Source organism: Arvicanthis niloticus, chromosome 3, assembly GCF_011762505.2.
Source record: "Arvicanthis niloticus isolate mArvNil1 chromosome 3, mArvNil1.pat.X, whole genome shotgun sequence".
Taxonomy (NCBI): Eukaryota; Metazoa; Chordata; class Mammalia; order Rodentia; family Muridae; genus Arvicanthis; species Arvicanthis niloticus.
The window spans coordinates 105,595,774-105,617,373 of NC_047660.1; the positions used below are offsets into that span (position 1 = coordinate 105,595,774).

The window sequence follows — 21,600 nt, forward strand, 5'->3', positions numbered from 1 at the left end:
GATGTTACATACCCATAACCAGGCAGAGTTGGCTTATGTTTATAATCCCAGTACTTGGAAGGCTGAGACAGGAGGCCTGAGCTATGTAGTGAATTCTAGATTGACCTGGGCTAATAATAACCTATCTATCATTTCTAAGGTATTTCGATTGTTTTCTGAGTTTAAAATGTAATTTTTTAAAAAGTTGTAGTTTGTATCATGTCATATCTATGAAATTTTGTTATTGTTTACAGGGGATCATTCAAAAATAACAGTAAATACTAGGAATATATTTATTGAATGCACAGGGACTGACTTCACTAAGGTAAATAAAATCTTTAAAGTATAAAATGTTAGAATAGGTGGGAACTGAACCACCAGTCAAAGAGTGAGCATGAGCTGGACCAACCCCTGCCCCCTCCCAGTCATATGTAGCAGATGTGCAGCTTGATCTTCATACAGGTCCTCTAGTAACTAGAGCAGGGGCTGTCCCACTCTCAGTTACAATAAATGTTGGATTTGAGTGCTAGGAAAGTGTTTTGTTCTATGATACATGATGTGCTTACACATGGTGAGTAAAGCCGAGAGAGTGGGCAGGTAGGCAAATTAAGAGAGAGCCTGCAACAGTAGGACCTGCAGAGACTTTCACCTTCAGCTGCCACATGGGAACTGTTCTAGGCATGTGGTTTTTATCTCTTAACTGTGATATTTGCCTTTAGACGTACTGTCAAAGTGATATAGATTTTACTATATATTATTTAACCTTTAAATCCATATTTATTGTATGTCTATGAGTGTTTGGCCTGCATGTTTATATGTGGACTACATACATGCCTGATCGCTGTAGAAACCAGAAAATGGCTCCAGATTTCCTGGAACTGAAGTTGTCTTAGATAGTTGTGGGTGCTGGGAACTGAACTTGGGTGCTCTTTAAGAGTAGCAAATGCTCTAAACCACTGAGCCATCTCTTCAGCCCCCCTGAAGGATTGGTTTTACCTTAAGGACAAATGTATGTGGCCCTTACTACTTACTAGGGCTGTTCCATGTGTTTTATGTTTGTGCATTCATTCTTATAGCTACCAAAGGTAGAAAGTTTTGTATGACCACTTAACCAATGAGAGGACTGAGATGGAGAGAGAATAAACTAGATCATCCAAAGTATTGTTAGTAAGTGGTTGAGCCAGATTCCAGCAGTCTGGCTCCAGAGACTTATGAAATTGATAACATTGACTCCAGTAACTAGCCATTTGTCTCTCTTGAAACCTCATAATCCAGAGTTGGGATGGGGGAACTAAACGATTTGTCTCAGTCATGGATTGTAACTCTCAGAGAGCTGCATAAATAGAGAACACCTGAAGATAAGAGTGAGCCTGCTCCTACATTTTTATTCTATTTCCTTTCTTAGAATGTGTATGTAAGGGTTCATTATTAGATGTCTGAAGACTAAGTTATAGTAAATATTCATTATGGTAGAATTGAATGAGAATATACTTATAAATTACCATAATATTTGTATTTTTCCTTTTGCAGGCAAAAATTGTGCTTGACATTATTGTCACCATGTTCAGTGAACACTGTGAAAATCAGTTTACGTAAGTTCACTCAGCACCATCATTTGTCTATGCCCCGAAGCCAAGGGTCTAAGGCCTCCCTCCCTGTACTAATTTTTGTAATGTATGTAGTGTACATATATATGTGCAGGCAAAACATTCATACACAATAAATAACTCTTTAAAAAAATCCTTATGAGGCTTATGTTTAGCTTGGGCAGAAGTTTCAGGGAATACCACTAAGGTCTGTCAGTACATGGGTTCAAATGTGGTTCCTGTAGGCTGAACACAGCCGGGGAGATGACATAGCTCTAAACAAGTGGTCAATCTCCTGGCAGTAGTCTGGTGTTTGTAAGATCAGTCTGGCAAGGCCTCACGGAGGCAGTGATATTTAAATAGTATTTAAGGACTGGATGTAGAGGATGTAAAGATGGAGGCATAGCTAAACAGGTGTAGAAGTGTATAAAAAAGGTGTATGTCCTTACTATATGTTAGCATCAGCTTATTCTAGACTCAGTTATAATTCATAAATATATAATAATAAAAATGACTGAAGTTATATAGGCTGTACCAGATTTCTTGTTTTTTATAATTTGCATTTCAGGGATGTAAGCATTAACTCTGTCTTTCACTATAATATCCTGGTAAAGCTTAGGTGAACATCAGCACAAAGAGTCCATGCAGGATGCACACTTTACACACTGGGAGTAAGGGACATGGGAGGGAGCTTTAGGACCTGGAATGGTAGAATAATATTGTATCTAGTGTATCTAGGAAGATTGGTCAAGACAATGATGCTAGGATGTGAGAGGTCGAACAAGTTGAGGCTGTAGTTATAAAACAGAATAGTTATTAGTCATATGCATTTTAAGAATCTATAGCTCATTTATCTTCATAAACATTTTATTTCTGACTTTATTCTTCTTCTTCTTTTGTTTTTTTTTTTTTTTTTTAAAGAGTTGAAGCAGCTGAAGTAGTTTCTCCTAATGGAAAATCAAGTACCTTTCCAGTAAGTTCTTAAAAGATGGCGGTAGTACTGGTAGTGCTAGTGGCTGTTGAGTGTTGGCTTCTTTCTGCTAATTAATTCACCTGTTCCTTGCAACGCGTACTGCACCATGTCTTATGGAGGATTCAGTTCTCAATAACCTTTTGAGGGTGGGTGGTGTGCTGCCTTTCTGTGGGGAGATCTAGAGGCCTGGAAGTGTTTAATAGGTTGTCTGTTAATAAGTGTTACAGATTTAAGTGCAGGAGCCTGACTGTACTTGTCTCACAGTGTATTACATAGCATCATAATTCTGTGACCTGTCTTGTTATTAACTAGTTAACTAAGTGGTTACTTTTGTGGTTACTCAGTTCTGTAAATCTAGTTAGGATGTTCACATTTGCATCCATAATTGCCGAAGGCTGTTACTGTAGAATAATTCTAAGTTTGTTCAGACTGGTTGAGAAGTAAGCACAGTTAATGTTAAGTATGGGGTCTTGGTAGAAAACATCCAAACTAGTATTATTCTTAATTTATTTCTGGTTACTTTTCAGATAGGTTCTTGTTTTGTAACTGAGGCTGTCCTGGAATTCACTGTGTAGCTAAAGCTACTTTTTGAATTCATGATCCTCCTGCCTCTCTCCCCAAGAACTAAAGTATGCCACCACATCCACATTAAAGTGTTAAATGACAGTGTCAAATCATGTAGCTGTGATTCTGATCAGTGACACCATTCTCTGATCAACTTGCATTCCTTTGCTTTTCTTTTTTCCTCTTATCATTTGTAAAGTGAATCAGAACATAAAATTTCTTTAACTAATTTTTTAAAAATTTTAAGTATCTGAGTATTTTTCCTGTATGTATGTCTATGCATCATGTGTGCTGTAGGTTGGTGTTGAAGGAGGCCAGAGGAGGGCACAGGATCTCTGGAACAGGAGTTCTAGAGGGTTGTGAGCTGCTGTGTGGGTGCTGGGAACAGAACCTGGGTCCAGTACTCTTAACCCCTGAGCTGTCCTGCACCTAAATTGTATGTATTTGTGTGTGACTATGTTCTGCATAGTTTATAGAACTTGATTGTCTCCTCCTATGCGGGCATCAGAAACTTAAGTCATTAGACTGTTGTGGTTAGTATTTAATACAGAGGCACCCAATCTGGCTTGTTGCCTCTGCCGCAGCTCAGGCCGACTAGAAGCACCAGTCCTGCCGCCCACTGGACGCTAGTATGGGAGATGGCTCTGCCACATATGTGGTTCTCCATGGCTTCTACATATCTCCTTCTTTGCTTAGCTCCTCTTCTTCCTCCTCTTCTCTTCTCTTTCTGACTCCTCACTCTGCCTAGCTCTCATACAGCCCAATCGCTGAGCTTTATACAACTATAGTGGGAAGATGTCCCGCTACATTAGAATTTGTGGGAAGTACCTTTCTCTGTTTCCTTCCTGACAATAAAGTAGTTTTGAAAGTATGATAAGGTCTGTTAAGATACAAATGTTACCCTTCCTAGAAACATTAGTGTTTAGCATAGTATTCTTTTAAAAAAAAAATTGCTATTAGTATTGTGTGTGTGTGTGTGTATGTGTTCGTAAGCCCTCGTGTGTACATCTTTAAAAAATTTTACTATTAGTAGTGTGTTTATGTGTGTGTGCACGTGGTGATGTCTGCTGTACCCCTGGAGGCCAGAGGACAACTTTGTGGAGTCATTCTTTCCATCTGCTTTATGTGGATTCTGGGGATAGAACTTGAGTTGCCAGGCTTGTGCAGAAAAGCACTTCTGCCCAACTGAGGCATTTCACTGACCAGCCTCCTATTCTAGATTATCATGGAAAAAATGAGTATGTAACCATATAGCTGAAATTAGTGTCAGCTTCTATATGGGTTTAGAGATTTTGTAGTTTTTGTTTGGGCTTTTTATGTTGTGGCTAGAACCCAAGGTACCACAAATGGGAGGCAAGGACTATATTACAGAACCATACTTTTACTTGATTTGCAATTAATAGTGATTGTTAGTTATAACAGACAAAAACAAGAAGAAAGGAAGGAAGGAAAGGAAAGGAAGGAGAGAGAGAAAGAAAGGAAGAAGGAAGATGCAAGCCCAGCTTTCACTGAGACATAGCCTTGTGGGTGTCAGGGGGAGTTCAGGGAGTAGCAACTACTGGAGTGTTGTGGCGATGAGGGACAAAAAACGGCTAAAGTTTCTTTAAAGGTGATGTTCAGGGCTACCTGCACTAAGGGAGCAAGTCCAGTGATGTCCCAGCAGGGTATCCAGCCCTATGGCTGGATTTGAGGGAATTGTTGAGGTGGAGAAATAGGTTCCATCTATCTGTTGGGTAAATGCAGTGTTGCATTCCAAGGTGATATATGTGGACAAAAGAAGAATTTGTGGTTGCTTTTTAGTTTGCTTTTCAAGACCAAAAATGAATGTAGCCAGACTGGTATTAAATTCATGAGCCTCCTGCTTCAGCCCTCAGTGCTGTGACCCAGGTGTGCACAACTTTGTAATGATTTATTTAAATGTCTGATTAGAAGAAAGGTTCTTTTTTAAAATATTTTAAGTATTATGTGTATAAGTTTTCTTCCTGTGTGTATAAGTGCGCACCGTGTGCATGTAGCGCCTCCAGAGGCCAGAAGAGGGCATATGCTCTCCTGGAACTGGAGTTAACGGTTGTGAGCTATCACATAGGTACTGGGAATTAACTTGGGTTCTGTGGAAGCCACTGAGCCTTCTCTCCGTCGAAGATTCTTTTTTTTCGAAGTTTCTTTTCTTTTTTTTAATGTGAGGAATTGTCAAGCCTCAGTAAAACTATATATTTTTATAAAGAGGAAGAGAAATGGCTTTAAAATTTTGTTTGCTTTTCCCCATGTAGACAGTCTCATGAAAGCATTTATATGTTATAGAGTACTTTTGTAAATTTAAAATAGTGGGCTTTCTGAAAAGGAGTGCTGGGTATTTGTGAGGTTTTTTTTTTTTTTTTTTTTCTTTTCTCTTAAACTTATCCTTGAACAGCTCTGAGGTCCACAGAGCAGAACACCCCAAAGGAGGGTACTTTTTCCTTATATGAAATACAGGATTTTAACAAACACTGTGAATGGAAATTGTTGTCTTTCACTAGACATGCTGCTTTATAGAACGGAGTAAGGTTTAGACGATAAGTGCTAAGCAGTGTGAGCTTTGGCATTAGACTCTGTCTGTGCCTTCATTATTTTATGCATGCACATCGTCATTAACGTGTACACAGTGAGGGTAATTTGGATTAGTGTTTATAAGCTGTTTCCAAAAGTGGTGGAGAGCCACTTTTTTTTTTTTTTTTTAATGTATGTGCATTTTCGCTTACTAAAGTAAGGTTATGTACCATTTGAAGGAGAGCCAATGCCAATTTATGAAGTATTCTCACCCACTTTTACTGTCTTTTGGAGCAGATTGTTAGGCAGATCTGGGGACATTATAGTATTTTTCCACTTGGGAAATGATAACAAAGAAATTTGCTCTTTAAAAAAAATTAATCATAGGTTTTGGGTATTTATTTAGCTCAGTGGTAGAGGATTTACCTAGTAAAACATAAGATCCTAGGTTCAGTAATAGATTGCATTTATTTAGAGTGTGTGAACTACAGCACTGAAGTGGAAGTCACTGGACTGTGTGCAGGAGACCCTTCTCTCCTTCTATCATGTGGGTCCTGGGGATTGAACTCAGGACATCAGACTTGCAGCAAGCTCCTTTACCCATTGAGCCATCTGGCTGACCCAAGCATTAAAGAATTATTTAGGACATAGACTATTCATATATGAGTCAGATGTAACAAATGATTATCATGTTTAAAGACCTCAGGTTTATTTCAGTGTGTGGCCCTAGGAACAGTCTCTTGGCTAGGTTAAAGCTGCAACAGCTGAGTGAAGGAGACAGACTAGAAAGCGGCATCTGATGGGGGATGATTGATTGATGTCAAACTTTCTCTCTCAGGAGCTGCCTTACAGAAAGGAGATGGTGAGAGCCGATTTAATTAACAAGAAAGTTGGAATCAGGTATGCTTTGAAACTTATTTATGGTGAGACAGAAGATGAATTGTAGCATAAAGTATACAGTGAGTTTTTTTTTTTTTGAAAGTGCTTGATAGTATGGTAGGATATTTGATACCTAGCAGAACTAAGAAAGGTTACTATTTCAGGTAGAAACCTATCTTAAAGCATAATATAAGCATGTTTTACATACTCTAGTGAAGCTAATGGCTTGGGCATTGTTTTTTTTAGAGAAACTCCTGCAAATCTTGCCAAGCTCCTGACTAGGATGTGTCTAAAGTCAGAAGTCATAGGTGATGGCAATCAGATTGAGGTTGAAATTCCTCCGACCAGAGCTGATGTCATCCATGCATGTGACATTGTGGAGGATGCAGCTATCGCTTATGGCTATAACAACATTCAGATGACTCTGCCGAAAACATACACCATAGCTAATCAAGTAAGATTGCACCCTTGAATAAACACTCCTATTGTTAGCAACTGATTACTGAATGCCAGGAAGGCTCTGAGACAAACAGGACCTGGGAATTAAATAGCATTTGGATGTACTTTGCTATGAGAGGCGTTTGTTATAGGGAAGGATTCAGAACAGATGCCCAGATGATTAGAATGAGTTGAGAGCCTGTGGTTACTAGCTCTGTGAAGGATGGGTTTCCAGTGTGAAGCTCTGGTTGACTCTAAGATTCATTTTCTTTCCTTGGACCTGAAGGCAAATGCCATGTGGGAGAGGTGGGGTGGAAGGCTGTTGGATAGTGTAATGGTGATGGTAGCAGTGTGCTAGTCAGGGGGGAGTTTGTTTCCTTGTAATGGTATGTTCCAGATAAATCTGTTTAAGAAAACAAAGCGGGGAGATGTCATGGTGTGTTGCTCTTCCCTCAGTTTCCTCTCAACAAGCTCACAGAGCTCCTCAGACTTGACATGGCTGCTGCTGGCTTCACCGAAGCACTGACTTTTGCTCTGGTATGTCTTCAGCTTACTTCTGTCCAGCTGAGTATTTCTTTGAAATCCCTGAATTGTGTATTGTATGATTCCTTATTTGAATTTATAGTCTAGACTGCTGAAACTTACAGATTCTAAAAAGGAAACTTTGTCACTTGACATCATACAGTTTCCAGTAAAGAAAGATTGAGAGTGATTCTTTTTGTAGTCATAGAAGACCATGAAGGCCTACAAACAAAAAGTCCCAGTGAAATGACCACGTGCTTTATATCTGATGTAAGTGTAGAAGGCACACAATGAATTTCATAAAAAGATTTGCTAGGTTGGAATATTTGGTCTTAATTTGGTTGTGGCTGTACCCACTAGATAATCACCCTGGTTAGGGTCTTGGGAACTGTTCCATATTAGACTTATTTCTTTGTCTTTGAACACGTTTACAAACATTTGCTTTGAGTTGAAAAGCTGACATAAAAGGCCTAAATCAGGAAATGAATGTTACTACAGAATCAGAAGGAACTCCCCTCCCCCTCCTCAGGCTGACCACTGAAAGAAGTGTGTGTGCAGCTCTTGGGTTTCCCTGGCAGAGGGTACCTGTGGTGCCTAGACTGCACCTTTAGAGTAGTTATGGGACTGTTGTGTGTCAGGACTTGTTAGCATGCACTGCACCCAGGAGGAAGCTTGAAACTGAAAGAAGACGAGAAGCTGACATACTGCACACAGCAGAGTCATGATGAGAATCAAGGCTTTGGGTGGCTACTGCTTGACCCTGGTCTCATCTTGTGTATGCTGAACTTAGAGTCCCATGCCATCCATATACAGATGTTTTGTTTCCGTTGTGAGCAGTCACCATTTTATACACGTTGAAATATAAAACTTAACATTGAGAAATGCGTTTGTTTTTTAAAGTATATTAAGTGACAGTAGGAATCAACATATTCTCATTCTGAAGGATATCAACTTTATAAATACAAAGTAAGCACTCAAGTGCTCCTCTCTACTTGTGACTCTGGTTTTCTTCCCCAAACTAACTGCAGTTACAACCTTGGCTTGTACTTCTTACCACCTCTGTTGGTGCTTTGTGATTTTGTAATTGAGTCCCATGTATCTTGCAGAAGTACATAAGCTGCCTCCTGCTGGAGGCTGCTGTGCAGGGAGGGGTTCCTCTGCACTAATAGCTGTGTGCACATGATACCAGTTCTTCTCAGGAGTGTTCTGTCTTCCACAGCAGTCAGAGTAACTTCTCTCAGTCCCTCCATCCCCCATACAGCCACAGGCACATGCCCAAGATTCCAGCTCGGACCTGTTAGGAGCCAGAGCTTGTGAGCTCCACACACTCCAGCTCCTCACTCCTTTTCTCCTAGACAATGAACATAAATGTGTGACTGAGCAGCTGAGCACACTGCTCAGGTTCAAGCTCCAGTACCCACATGGTGGCTTGTAGGGTCTAACTCCAGGCTCAGGGCATCTGATGGCCTCTTCTGGCTTCTGTAGGCACCATGCACTCATGCAGACAAAACACCTATATGCATAAAATAAATCATTAAAATTTAAACATCTATAAAGTTGTCTTTTTTATAAATAGATCTTCACATTGCTGGTCTGTATTACCATATCCAGTTTGTATAGGAGTGGCAGTCAGTCTTCAAAAGGTGCTCCTTGACTTCTTAATGAGCAGTTCACTTTCCAACATTATGATTTTTTACTAGCACTGCATACTAGTTGTAATATCGTCTTCAATAAATTGACTCATTTTAGAACAAAATGCCTACTTTAACCTTAAGAGTAACACTTATAATTTATTATTTATTTATATGGGCTATTTATTTATTTAAGAGAAGGTTTTTCTACATAGCCCTAGCTGTGCGATGGAACTCACTCTGTAGACCAGGCTAGCCTCAAACTCAGCGTCTACCTGCCTCTGCCTCCTGAGTGCTCAGGTTAAAGGTGTGCACCACCACAGCCCAGTTATGATTATGGGTTTGATATATGTTATATTCCTAACATAGTAGACACATAAATGTTGGTATTTAAGAACATCTGCCTTCCTGGGCCTGAGCTACTGTCAACTTCAGGAACGCTTAATGAAAACTGTTTCCGATTGTCTGTCTTTTTTTCCATCACTATTGTGAAGCACAGGGTCATCCAGATACACTGGAAAGCGTTTTTCTTTCACCCAGACAGAAGTAGCTGTGCTTGAGAGTGGGTAGCATCATGTAAATACATTTCACATTAATTGATCACAATGTATTTAAATCCTGTAGCAAAACTCGCCTCTGCTCTGCAGAAAGTGGCAATTGTAGTATGGTGTAGGCTTTCCCTCTAGCACAGCAGCTGTGTGGGGCTCTGTTCTGATAGAATTTAGTAGCCTTTTAAGAAATATGGCAGAGTTGGGTATGGGGATGCATACCAGCACATATATAAATATAAGACCAACACTTGGGAGCCTGAGGTAGGATGATAAGTTCCCTGCCAGTCTGGCCTCAGGTAAGCTAAGGCAGGAGTTGCTAGGGCAGGCATTAGCATGCAGTGAAGACAAAATTCCCCTCAGGTGAGCTGGCTGTTTACCTTCTCTCAGCTCCTGGTGCAGTGCCTGGCAGCCAGCAGGTGTCATCACTCTTTAGTGCTGTAAAGACTCACTACTTCAGGATGCCTTTAGAGCAGTTCAGTGAGCAATATTGTCCTAAAGTTAGAGAGGACTCAGTAACCTGATGGCACCAATTGATTATTTTTCATTTTATTATGTTTTAGCACTCTGTCAGGCATTGGACATCCAGTATCTCTAAATGTTGATTCTTGTTAGATTTGTTGGATCTAACAGTGAGTTCTGCTCTAACATGTACCTCTTGTTCTATACTCCGCATGTGGGTAAGAACCGAGTAGTTTCTCTGTTCCTAGGAGTTACATGGTTATGCACGGGGGAAGTTCAGTGGCAGTATTTCAAAGAACACTGAGCAGAGTTCAGCCATGGGAAGTCTCCTAGTTGCACACTTCTGCCCCAAGTCAGTGCAGATTTAATCTGGGATTGCACTGGTAACCAGAAAGCCCTGGGGACTCTCTTTCTGGTCCCACTAGAGATACTTTTATGGAAGAGCTAAAGGGCAGTCACTTAAGTAGAGCCTTGGGTTTGCTGTGTGTGGTGCTGGCACATGATTTTACCTTAAGGCAGGTAAAAGTATAATGCTCAGAAAACGGAGGAATTTGGGGTGTAGATGGGAAAGGGAAGTGGGGACCTAGTACAGACAGGACCTGGGTGTGGACTGAACCCGCACCTCTACAGGAGACGTTAAGTAGCTCCTGTTGTGGCTACAACTCCTCATAGAGAGCTATTCATAGTTAATTGCATCTTCTGTGAGCCTAAACTAGGTGAACTACAAGTGATGAGTTATTAATTATTAAACTTATTAGATCAAATTCTTACGTTATTATTAACTTACTAGATTCCATAGAGCAAACTGAGTGATAGCATTAAATACTTTTAAACTTTGAGTTAGGCATTGCCCTGTACTAATCTATTTTATGTGTTTTTAGTGCTCCCAAGAAGATATTGCTGATAAACTTGGCTTGGATATCTCTGCAACAAAGGCAGTCCACATAAGTAATCCCAAAACCGCCGAGTTCCAGGTGAGAATTTTAAGTAGATAAATAAGAACTGGGGTAAAAGTCGTTTGTGGTAAATGACTTAGGGAAGCTGTCTTCAGTTATTATACCTCAGGAGTGAATCCTTAGAACACGTTAATGAACTTTCCTTAGATAATTTGGAGTTGGTCCCCTTTCCCCTCTGTCTCTCTTTCTTTCTCTGTGTATGTATTAGTATTGAACCCAGAGCCTTGTGCTTGGTAGACAAATGTACTATTAATTATTAACCAGACTGTGCAGTTAGCTTATTTAAAAGTATATAATAGGCCGGGCGGTGGTGGTGCACGCCTTTAATCCCAGCACTTGGGAGGCAGAGGCAGGCGGATTTCTGAGTTTGAGGCCAGCCTGGTCTACAGAGTGAGCTCCAGGACAGCCAGGGCTATACAAAGAAACCCTGTCTCAAAAAACCAAAAAAAAAAAAAAAAAAAAGTATATAATATTTATTATTATTATTATCATTATTATTATTATTATTATTATTATTATTATTATTATTATTATTATTTCTGTCTTTGAGATTGTGTCTTACACTGTAGCCCAGACTGACCTGAAACTCATTTCATACTTCAGGCTGGACTTCTTGTGCTCACATTCAACCTCTTCTTAGTTGTTACATGCGTTGATTTTGCTGGCTCAGCCACCCTTACCTGTTTTGATATTTACTTTCTGGTTACCAGTGCAATCCCAGATTAAATCTGCACTGTTTTTCACATCATAATTGATATTTACTTAAAATTCTCAGTGTCCTCTCTTCCCATTCATTTGTAGTAGATGGATTATAAAATGCACTTCGTGTCTCTCCGTAAGCCATCCTGCCAGTTTCTGATGAGTGCTCTCTGTCTTTCATTGTTCTCTTGAGTTTATTGGCAGTTTCTTACAGAGTTTAGGAAGACTTAAATGGAACAGTCCTGCAGTAGCAGTCCATGTTATATGATTCAGAGTATGGACTAGGATGTTAGCTGTAGACGTGCATTTCAAGTTATAACAGCTTTGCTAACAGCTGGCTCGAGCTGTCCTTCTTCCTATGTTTGTGAACTCTGGCTTTCTTTCTTGCATATGCAGTCCCACATGTTTGAAAAATCTTTGAACCAAAGAATCTGGCTTTAGGAAACTTGACCCTAGTGTGGAGCAAACCTCAGCAGTGGTCTGTAATAATTTCTGTGGACCTTGGTTCTTACATGTGTAAAAGGTACATGGTGGGTTAGTTTTTGGAAAATCCTATAGGCCCTGGAAATGTTTACACTTAAAAAATTCTGAGTTTTATCTATAGAACTACCTACTGTATAACAAATGAGGAATACTAATATTTATTCATAACATATTTTCATTGAATAGGAGTGGATTTTTACTTGTTTATGTTAAATGTATCCCCCTACTTCAGTTTCATTTATTAAGTGTGACACAAATTTTGATTTCTCAAGATTTCTGTAGCTGTTATATTCCTCCGAGTTTGTCCTGCCTGCTCTACTCTATATAAACAGAGGGGAAGCAGATCAGAAGTGCCTCAGCTGCCTCTGTACATGGCTGTGGCTTAACATTCTCAAGAGTCCTTTAGAGTTGACAGTTTCTGTGTTACCCCTGCTTTACCTAGCCATTCTGCCATTACTAATGCATCACTAAGTACAGGTTTGTACTTATTATGGTTAAATTAAATGGAAAGTGGCTTATAATTTGAGTACAAGCATGTTCTTTTTCTATGTAATTCTTAACTTGTGTTCTTCTTTGACAGTAGATGTGTTATAGAATGGGCAGGAGAAAATACTACTTAGGAAAATATGTAAATTTTTATTGCAATTATTATAAACAAGATTATTCTTACTGGGGACAAGTATTCTCACTTGTCCCCAGGTTAACAGTAATATTAAGTAGGTCTTCAAATGCCTGTCACTGTGTAAATGTTCCCAGCTGTCTTTTTCTTTTTGGTTAGGATTCCCTTGAGGTTATACATTAGAGTTGACTGATTTCTTAAGCATAGTCTGTAGGTTATTAGTCCATCATTCACTCTGCACCGTGTCATCTTTCTTGAACACCTCCTTTATTTCATTTTTTTTTTTTTTTTTTTTTTTTTTTTTTTTTTTTTAAATACGGGCCCTTTGTTCTACAGGCATTCAACATTTAGGATTTGACTGAATTTATCTTAGTGGTCTCCTATATTTCTCAGATGAGTACTTAGATCTGGAAGTTTGACAGATTCAAAATTTTTATGTTGCTGATGGATTTGAACTAAGCAAATAAGGGTTATGTGTACAAAAACCATTGGTAAGTGTGGATATTTAGCACTACTAAGGAGAATGACAAACTTAAGAAAGAATTTAGAGCTTTTTTTTGTTTTGGATCTTCAGTGGAGAAAATGTTCCCACCAGATTGCAGATTGGCCTGCGGGAAAGCCTATGGTGCTTTCTCTTGATAATTAATGGAAGAGGGCCTAGTTCACTGTGGGTGGTGCCGCTCCTGGGCTGGTGGTTCTAGGTGCTACAAAAAGGCATGAGCTAGCCATGAGGAACAAGCTATAAGCAGCACTCAGCTATGGCTTCTGCTTTAGTTCTTGCATCTAGATTCCTGTTCTGCTTGAATTAAAGTATTGATTTCTCTCAACAGTGGGGTATTAACTGGAATAGTAAAATGAAATAAACCCTGTCCATCCCAAGTTGCTTTGGTTACAGTGTTTATCACAGCAATAGAAACCCTAAGTCACTTAGTTAGTTCAGGTGGGCTTCAAGCTGTTGTGAAGCCTCTGCCTGCAGGGGCTGAGATTACGACATGCACATCTAGTTAGAGACGCTTGAGCTTGCAAGTTGGCTCAGTGCATGTTGACCAGAAAGGCTCACAGCCTGCATTTGATCCTGGAACCCACAGGGTTGATAGGTCAAACAGTAAATACTTCCTTTAAAAGTTGAAAATATCTAACTTACGAGGTAAAAAAACTCAAGACCCCAAAAACAATATAACAAGATTGCTAAGCTCTATATTAATATAAGGTATCTTGAAAAGAGATTGTGTTGACTAACCTTTATTACCGTGTGCTATTAGTCATAACTGGTCTCTGACTGTGCCCAGGGTGTACACTGTTATCATGGGTACAAATGTATGGGACTTGGTTTCCAATCTAGGAATACATCCTTTGTAGAACGGAGGGAACTAGAGTGCAAGAACTAAAAAGCAGATTTAACAGCTAAATATAAGGAAACCACTTTGCTTCTGTTTGAGAGATAGTCTTGCTAGCCCAGTACTCACTGTATCTCTCAGATTGATTGTGAGCACATGACAGCCTTCCTCTTGCCTCAGCCTCCCAAGTGCCAGATTCTGTGTGCACCCCCATGGTGGGCAAGACACAGGATCTTGATAGGCAGCTCAGACGGGCTTTAAATGATGTTGCCCAAGCTAGCCTTGAACTCAAAATTCTCACTGTCAGGATCAGAAAACTACATCCATATTTACTTACTCTCTCTCTCTCTCTCTCTCTCTCTCTCTCTCATCTATATCATCTATCTATTTTACATTTACTATAAATGGATGAGAAAACAGAAAATAGTAAGTAAAAGTCAATTATGAAGTGAAAAATTGATGTAAGAGTGATTGTGCCAGTTAGCTTAAAGCATGTAAGAACCAAGTGTAGGCTGAATGTGAGCATTTGGGAGTTCAGCCTGGACTATTTCAATTACTTTGTGAAAGAAGACAGAATATAAAAAATTTGTATGTGTACAACCTTGAAAACTCAATTTAATTTTAAGAATTATAATGGAATAGCCAATCTTTAGATAGGAATAATCGTTATATTTGTTTCTCACAGTATAAATTACATTTATCGGTGCTTATTTTGTTAATTTGGAATGGAGAATATTTTCAGTTCTTTTAGTGAACTGGACTTGAGAATTTAAAAATAAAAAGACATGGCCCTTCCCAAAAGTTTTCCTTGAAAGCAGGAAGCTGACCTGCTTTGTCTCCTTTTCTCCAGAGTCTGTCAGTTCTTGAGTCAGTGTGAATTCCCATCTTTGCCTGTAGGTGGCGCGCACTACCCTTCTTCCTGGCCTTCTGAAGACCATTGCGGCAAACCGGAAGATGCCCCTTCCTCTCAAATTGTTTGAAATCTCTGACATTGTAGTAAAAGATTCTAGCAAAGGTAAGAGTGATGAGCTACCTCGAATTTGCATACATAGCATTTTTTATTGTGTGAATTTCAGCTGTTTAGAGATGTTAGCATGCTTAATCCTGTACATGCAGTCAGTTTCTTTCTTCCATATTGCTACCACCCTCCTCATAGTATTTTAATGTAAATCTGAGTTAGTGCATCACTACCAGAGCATCCTTAAGTTGGTAATTGTAAAATTAAGCCCTATCACAGCTGTGTTGTTTGTTATTAAATAAAATCGTTGTCAAACTTCTTATCAAATATCCTATGTAAGTGTTCCAGGCCCCCTCTTGTTGTTTCTTAAATTTCTTATAATGATTAATTATTGGAGTCTGCATCCTACCAGAGCCTGGGCTTTGGTGGCTGTGTCTCTTGCTTCCTGGAATGGAAAGCACATTTTCATCAAAAATTTAGTAATTATGAGGAGCTCTACTTAAACATCACCTGAAAAAGCTCCAGAAAAGGCAGGGAATATGGTTCAGTGGTAGTTTGTGACAGGAGCATGCATGGCCCCTGAGCTCACCTCAGTACCAGCCTTGGGGGCCAGGGGGAGGAAGGAAGAATGGAAGGTCCCCAGAGCACTCCGAAACTTTTCTTTGCTCCCCTGTGACGTTTGTCATTTGTGGCATGGTTTTATGGTGAGGCTTTGATTGCTCAGCATTATTGGAACAGTGATTATGAATGTGTTTTCTAATTTTTCCCTTTGAAGTACTTAAGGTCAAAGTACTTAGTATAGCAGGTTTTTTGTTCTAACACTTGGAATGCATGATTATTCAATAAATGTGAATTTTGGAAGCCTGATTTTCCTGGAAGTCAGTCTTTCTAATGCAAGCGCAAGTTCAATTGTCTAGCCCCATAAGTGCTGTGGCCCCTCAGTGAGCAGTGCCTCAAGTGACCCCTTGGCTGGCAGCCTTCCTTATGAGTGGTTCTTAACTCCAGGTTGTAGTCTGTAGAATTCTTCTGACGTGACAAACCTATACTAAAAGCTAGAATAGTATCAGCTATAAAGAGTGTTGAGGATTTGCTCAGTTTTCCATTGGTGTAGATACTTAGGGTGCAGGGTGGCACTGACCTGCTAACGTTGGCTGTTTCTTTCCACATTTATTCTCTGAGCCTCATACTATCTTGATCTCTATGACGTGCTCATAATTATAAGTGCAGGATTAAGGTAACTACTGTTTCCTCAAAAGTTGTGTAATATTCTTTCAGCAGTGAGTCCCTTAAGGTCACTGACAGGGCTCCTTAATGGCCTTTCAAGGCTGGGTGTACTCACAGGCTGTAGGGGAAGAGTGAGGGGCGGCCCTGCTTACCACATTTACTGTAGAGTTAGGATATAGCCATGGAGCAGTGCATTGTCATGTTTCAGCCCTAGGTGCACGTGCCTGAGCTGGGTTTTATTATTGTTTGTTTTAGCTCAGACATTTGTATTTCTGTTGTGCTTTTTCTCATTGGGGAGAACTCCGTGCCTGTCCTAGTTGAAACTATCCATTGATTTCTCCATGGTTTGTTTCCGTCTGATCCCTCTTTGTCTTGCATTGGCTTATTTTCTTTAATATTTTTTATCGTATCAATAGCATTTGAAAAATGAATGGAAGTTAAATTACTCACTGAGTCTACGATCTTGAAAACATGTTTCCTTTTGTTGAAATAGAGTATGTTTTCTGTTTAGGTGGGCCTGGATTTTATTTCATAACAAAAACTTTTCTGATGCGGTATTCTAAATAAGTACATGTGGATCCTTCCTAGTCATCTGGCCTACAGGAAAGGGTCTTACAGCATCTGTAGGGAGGCAGCAGCGAGTCTGGGTTCTGCAGACTGCATCCATAAGGCGTGGGTTTTAGTCATGTTTTCTGTGGTGCACAGTTTATTTGAACTCTGTGGCTGTTTTCTCATCTGTACAATGGGGTAATGACAACACTTGCTTCATTAGCAGTAGTAAGGATCCAGTGAAACTGCATTTGGAAAGTTTTACTCACATAGTAAGTGATGACTGCTGTTCTTGTTAGGGTGCTGGCTGTCCCAGGGCCAGATGCCGCTGGCCCGGGCCATGTCCATTTTCTGCCGTAGTGCTTAAAAGCCCAGGGTGGCCAACAGTGTCCCTGTGCTTTGCTGAGATGATGGGATTTGATTTTTTTATCCTAACCTTTAAGGGACTTGGTGTTGTTGAATTTTTTTCTTTTGAGGGTTTTTTTTCCCCTTATGAGAAACACAAACCATACTAATGTAAGTCTTTACTTTTAAAAATAAATCCCACCCTGCACTGGAAGATCCCATTGCTGCTGTTGCAGTGTGAGCTGAGAGCCTGGGCAGAGGCCTGGTAGGTACAGTCATAGTGAAAGGTGACCTGGAGAGCAAAGCTGCCCTTAGACCCACAGGCTTGACAGTGAGACTGCTCCTTCTCTTTGGGGCAGCCACCTGCTTTTGGTCTTGATACTAAGGCTCACCAGGATCGAAAGACGACATTCAGACCTAAGTGGATCTGGGTGATACTGGCTCTGGAAGAAATGCTGTGCTGCACTCTGCCAAAGAATACCAAAATCGGGTGCAAAGCCGCCTGCCTGGGAGTTCCTCAGCATTAATTCTATCAAAGTCTGCAGGGTAAAAACTACACTGGCCGGGCGGTGGTGGCGCACGCCTTTAATCCCAGCACTTGGGAGGCAGAGGCAGGCGGATTTCTGAGTTCGTGGCCAGCCTGGTCTACAGAGTGAGTTCCAGGACAATCAGGGCTACACAGAGAAACACTGTCTTGAAAAACCAAAAAAAAAAAAAAAAAAAAAAAACCCTACACTGGAATAGCATTAATAAATAAATAAATCAATAAATCACAGAAAGCTTTATTTGAGTAATTTACTATTTTTAAGTGACAAATTAGAAGTCACCTCTCTCTTAGATGTATTTTAGCCATGTGTTCCTAAATGAAACTTTGAATAATAAAGTTGAAACCACCAAAAAATAAATGATAGAGGGATTTTCTAATTAATAATGAAATTTCCCAAATCTCTTTAGTGAGCAGTCTCCAAATTTATGGGGTTAAAAAAAAGTGGAGATATGTGGCAAGCTCGAACCAAGTGGTCTAGTTAACCATGGTGACCGAAAACTAGAAACGACTTTAGGATATAAGAGAGCACTTGCCACATATGTATGAAGAGCTGAGTTCAGATTCCCCAGCACCTGTGTGAAAAACCAGGCGTGGCAGCATGTGTCTGTCTTACCAAGACTAGGGAGGCAGAGACTGGCAGAACCCTGGAGCTCACTGGCCACCCAGCGTATCCATGTTCCATGTGGAGTGACTATGCAAAGTACCCTGGGAATGCAGAGAATGGAGCTATGACTGCCAGTAACTCATTCTGCAATGCCGAGAAAATCCTAGCACTCCTAAGCCTCATAGCTTCCAAAATGAAAACAAAAATGGAATCTGAATTTCCATGTTTTCCTGTTTGACCCAAGTTCTTCTGAAAGCAGGCAAAAGACAACTCCTATTTTCCTGCTTGACCTAATCAGACATTTTACTCTAGTGTGCACTCCTCTCACTGGCCATCATGATGAATGAGGCTGTCGGGCTGCCAGTTCTGAAACCAAGTCAGGCGCACTTTTCAAGCATTAAGACGTCCACTGTAGGTCAGGCCCATTTGGCTTGTTTGAGGCTGAGCCAGCCACTGCATTTGTTGAGCCTCAAGATCCGAAGCTGCTGTAACACTTTTAAAAATTAGTCATGACTCGAGACTAAGCTGATTTATCCCTTTTGTTGGACAGAGTGGCATGTGTTTTTGGAACATGAAACTGAGTACAGACTCTGCCCTAGGCTAAGTTATTCAGTTTTGTAGCAGGAAGGGTAACAGTAGAGAGCATGCCAGGCTGCTGTGAAAGTTACTGGCTGATTTCAGATGTTAATAGCTCATTCATTTCAATGTCAGGAATGACCAAACTGTAAACAAAATATTTTTAAAAGCCAAAAAAACTTCAGGGATGAGCAAAAGACTGCCTGTCTGGAAAAGCTAGCTCATTTTGCAGAATCCAGCCTTCCCACTTTTTAAACATAGTTGAGTCCTGCAGTCACAGTTCCTCCCTCGGTGCTCATGGAAGCTGCCACTATGCCTACAATCTCACTGAAATGCAAGAGAAACCGGATCTCTGGGTCAAGGATGGGCAAGTCTAAAAGGAGCAGGAACCTAAGGATGTGCGTGAGCTTGGCTCTGTAAAGGGTTTCGGGAATTTATATTATCAGGATCAGACCAGCAGGACCTGCTCATCCAAGGGTCAGCCTGATGTGCATCTTAGTCACCTACTCATGGTTTCAGCAACAGCAGTTCAGAAGGTTTGGACTTGGTCATTGCTGTACTAAGTGCAGTGGGTTAGAGCTCTCACATAAAGCTTTTGACTTACTCAGACCTTCCTCCATCTTCCAGAGTGGTTCCTGCTTTGAACTCCATTCCCCCTGCCTCCAGGTTACAGTTAAATAGTTCCCAAACTTTCACATTGTCCCAGACCTGTCTCTAAGTGAGAGGACCGTCTGTTTCTTTTTACCCTTCCTAAGTGGATGTGGAAGTAAAGAATTTATGTTTTAAGCCTTTAATTGCAAGATCTGTTTCAGAGTTTTGTTTCTTCTTCCTCCCTTGAGCATGGCTGCCACAGAACATAATGGTTTGGTCTTTGCATGGGTTGTTTCCTCGGCATACTATTCTTACAAATGCATGCACACGCGGATGTTAGTGTTTATCTGCCGTGTGTTACAGAACTTTAAACATAGGGATATGCATAAGGCCTTAGGTTCGATCTCCAGGACGACAAAAAATAGACATAAATGAGGGAAGTAAGGGTCAGGTCTTTATAATTTTTGGTATACCTGTGCTCGATGAAGACTCAAGAAGATTTTATTATAAGCTTGTGAATACCTATCTTCTGAGACACTATCCATCAATTCTGGAGCCTCAGATAATAGGTTATCCCACATCCACATGTGGAATGCAGCTTTCTGAAGAGGGCTTATGTCATCAGTCTGGATTAATTTAATTTCACCATTTTATATTTTTTGGCATGTAGAATTCCTAATTAATAATTCAAAAAACATGGGTGTAAGGAAGCTGACGTTAACAGTTTTTGAAGTAGCATCCTTCGCATATGAGATGGCATCTTAGCTGAGTAAATATATCATTTTTAATATAGAAAGTTATTTTAGTGTGCTTGGTTCCACAGAGTTAAGATCTGCTAACATGAGTATAATGTGCCCTGTCATGCATCCAGTACAGTATTTTTTTAATAGATAAAAATCCATTCCAGGTTTATGTTAACAAAATAAAAGCCAACCCTCAGGAATATATATATATATATATATATATATATATATATATATATATATATTTTTTTTTTTTTTTTTTCCCCTGTATGCATTGAGAATTTTAGAGATTTCTTTTCACATTTGTTTCTTGGCTTTTCAGCATCATTTTAAAAGACAATTCTGTACTTTGGTACTGCCATATAAAAGCATTTTAGGAAAGCTGTTGCTTTTTTTAAAATAATTGAACATATATTTTTAATATTCTTAAGCTTTTATGAATATCTATTATTGATTTAAGAATTTTGGTCTTTTGTTTAATTAAAAAAAAAATAAGATCTACAACTTATCAGTCATTCCACACCTAGAATTAATTCCCTGCCAGTCCTTGTGTATATCTACGGCCATGTTACATTTCCATGTGCAGTTACAAAGAAAGTGATAGTCTTATAGTTTGCACAGATGTGGTTACACTCAATCTAACCTATCTGAATGCATACTCTTGATCTCACTTTTAACAGTTCCATAATATTCTACCATATGGAAGCAGAGTGAGCGTGAGTGGATTGCTATGAGACTTTTCCTACAGTATGTCTTTAAATGAGTATCATTTTCCCTGGTACAAATACTTGTTTTTAGAAATAACAAGTTGTCAATACCTAGGAATATACATTTAAGTATTTGATAATTTAGTAAATTATTTTCTAAAATTTTTAACTGATTTTTTTTTTCTTTTTTGTTTTGATTTGGTTGGCTTTGAGACAGGTCTTGCTGTGTGACACTATCTTCAAACTCACATCCTACTTACAGGCTCACATGAGTCAACATACCCAGCATATAGTTATGTCTATATGTATAAATATATGTTGCATATGACACTGTATTGCACATATTAATTATACGTATAAAATGGATTTCACTATGCCATTTTCTTTCTTCCTGTTCGCCTCTTTCTTCTTTCTTTTTCTTAAAACAGATACATCTGGCTTGGTCGGAACTTCTATGTAAGACTGGCCTCCAGTCTGGCTGCCTTTGCCTCGAATGCTGGGATTAAAGGCATCTGCTGGTTATTGTGCCCTGTGTTTTATTCACACCCCCACTG

At 39.7% G+C, this 21,600-nt stretch overlaps 1 protein-coding gene across 2 annotated transcripts in view; it reads left to right on the forward strand.

The window, feature by feature from the left end:
* The window catches only part of Farsb (phenylalanyl-tRNA synthetase subunit beta), a 65,776-nt gene that overhangs the window by 18,976 nt on the left and 25,200 nt on the right, over positions 1-21,600 (forward strand). For both annotated transcript variants that reach the window (XM_034497641.2, XM_034497642.2), the window contains 8 exons: positions 234-304; positions 1,510-1,571; positions 2,487-2,538; positions 6,467-6,528; positions 6,754-6,961; positions 7,402-7,482; positions 10,990-11,082; positions 15,100-15,217. In XM_034497641.2, the coding sequence (XP_034353532.1) occupies positions 234-304; positions 1,510-1,571; positions 2,487-2,538; positions 6,467-6,528; positions 6,754-6,961; positions 7,402-7,482; positions 10,990-11,082; positions 15,100-15,217 (747 nt within the window). The remainder of the gene's footprint in view (positions 1-233; positions 305-1,509; positions 1,572-2,486; positions 2,539-6,466; positions 6,529-6,753; positions 6,962-7,401; positions 7,483-10,989; positions 11,083-15,099; positions 15,218-21,600) is intronic.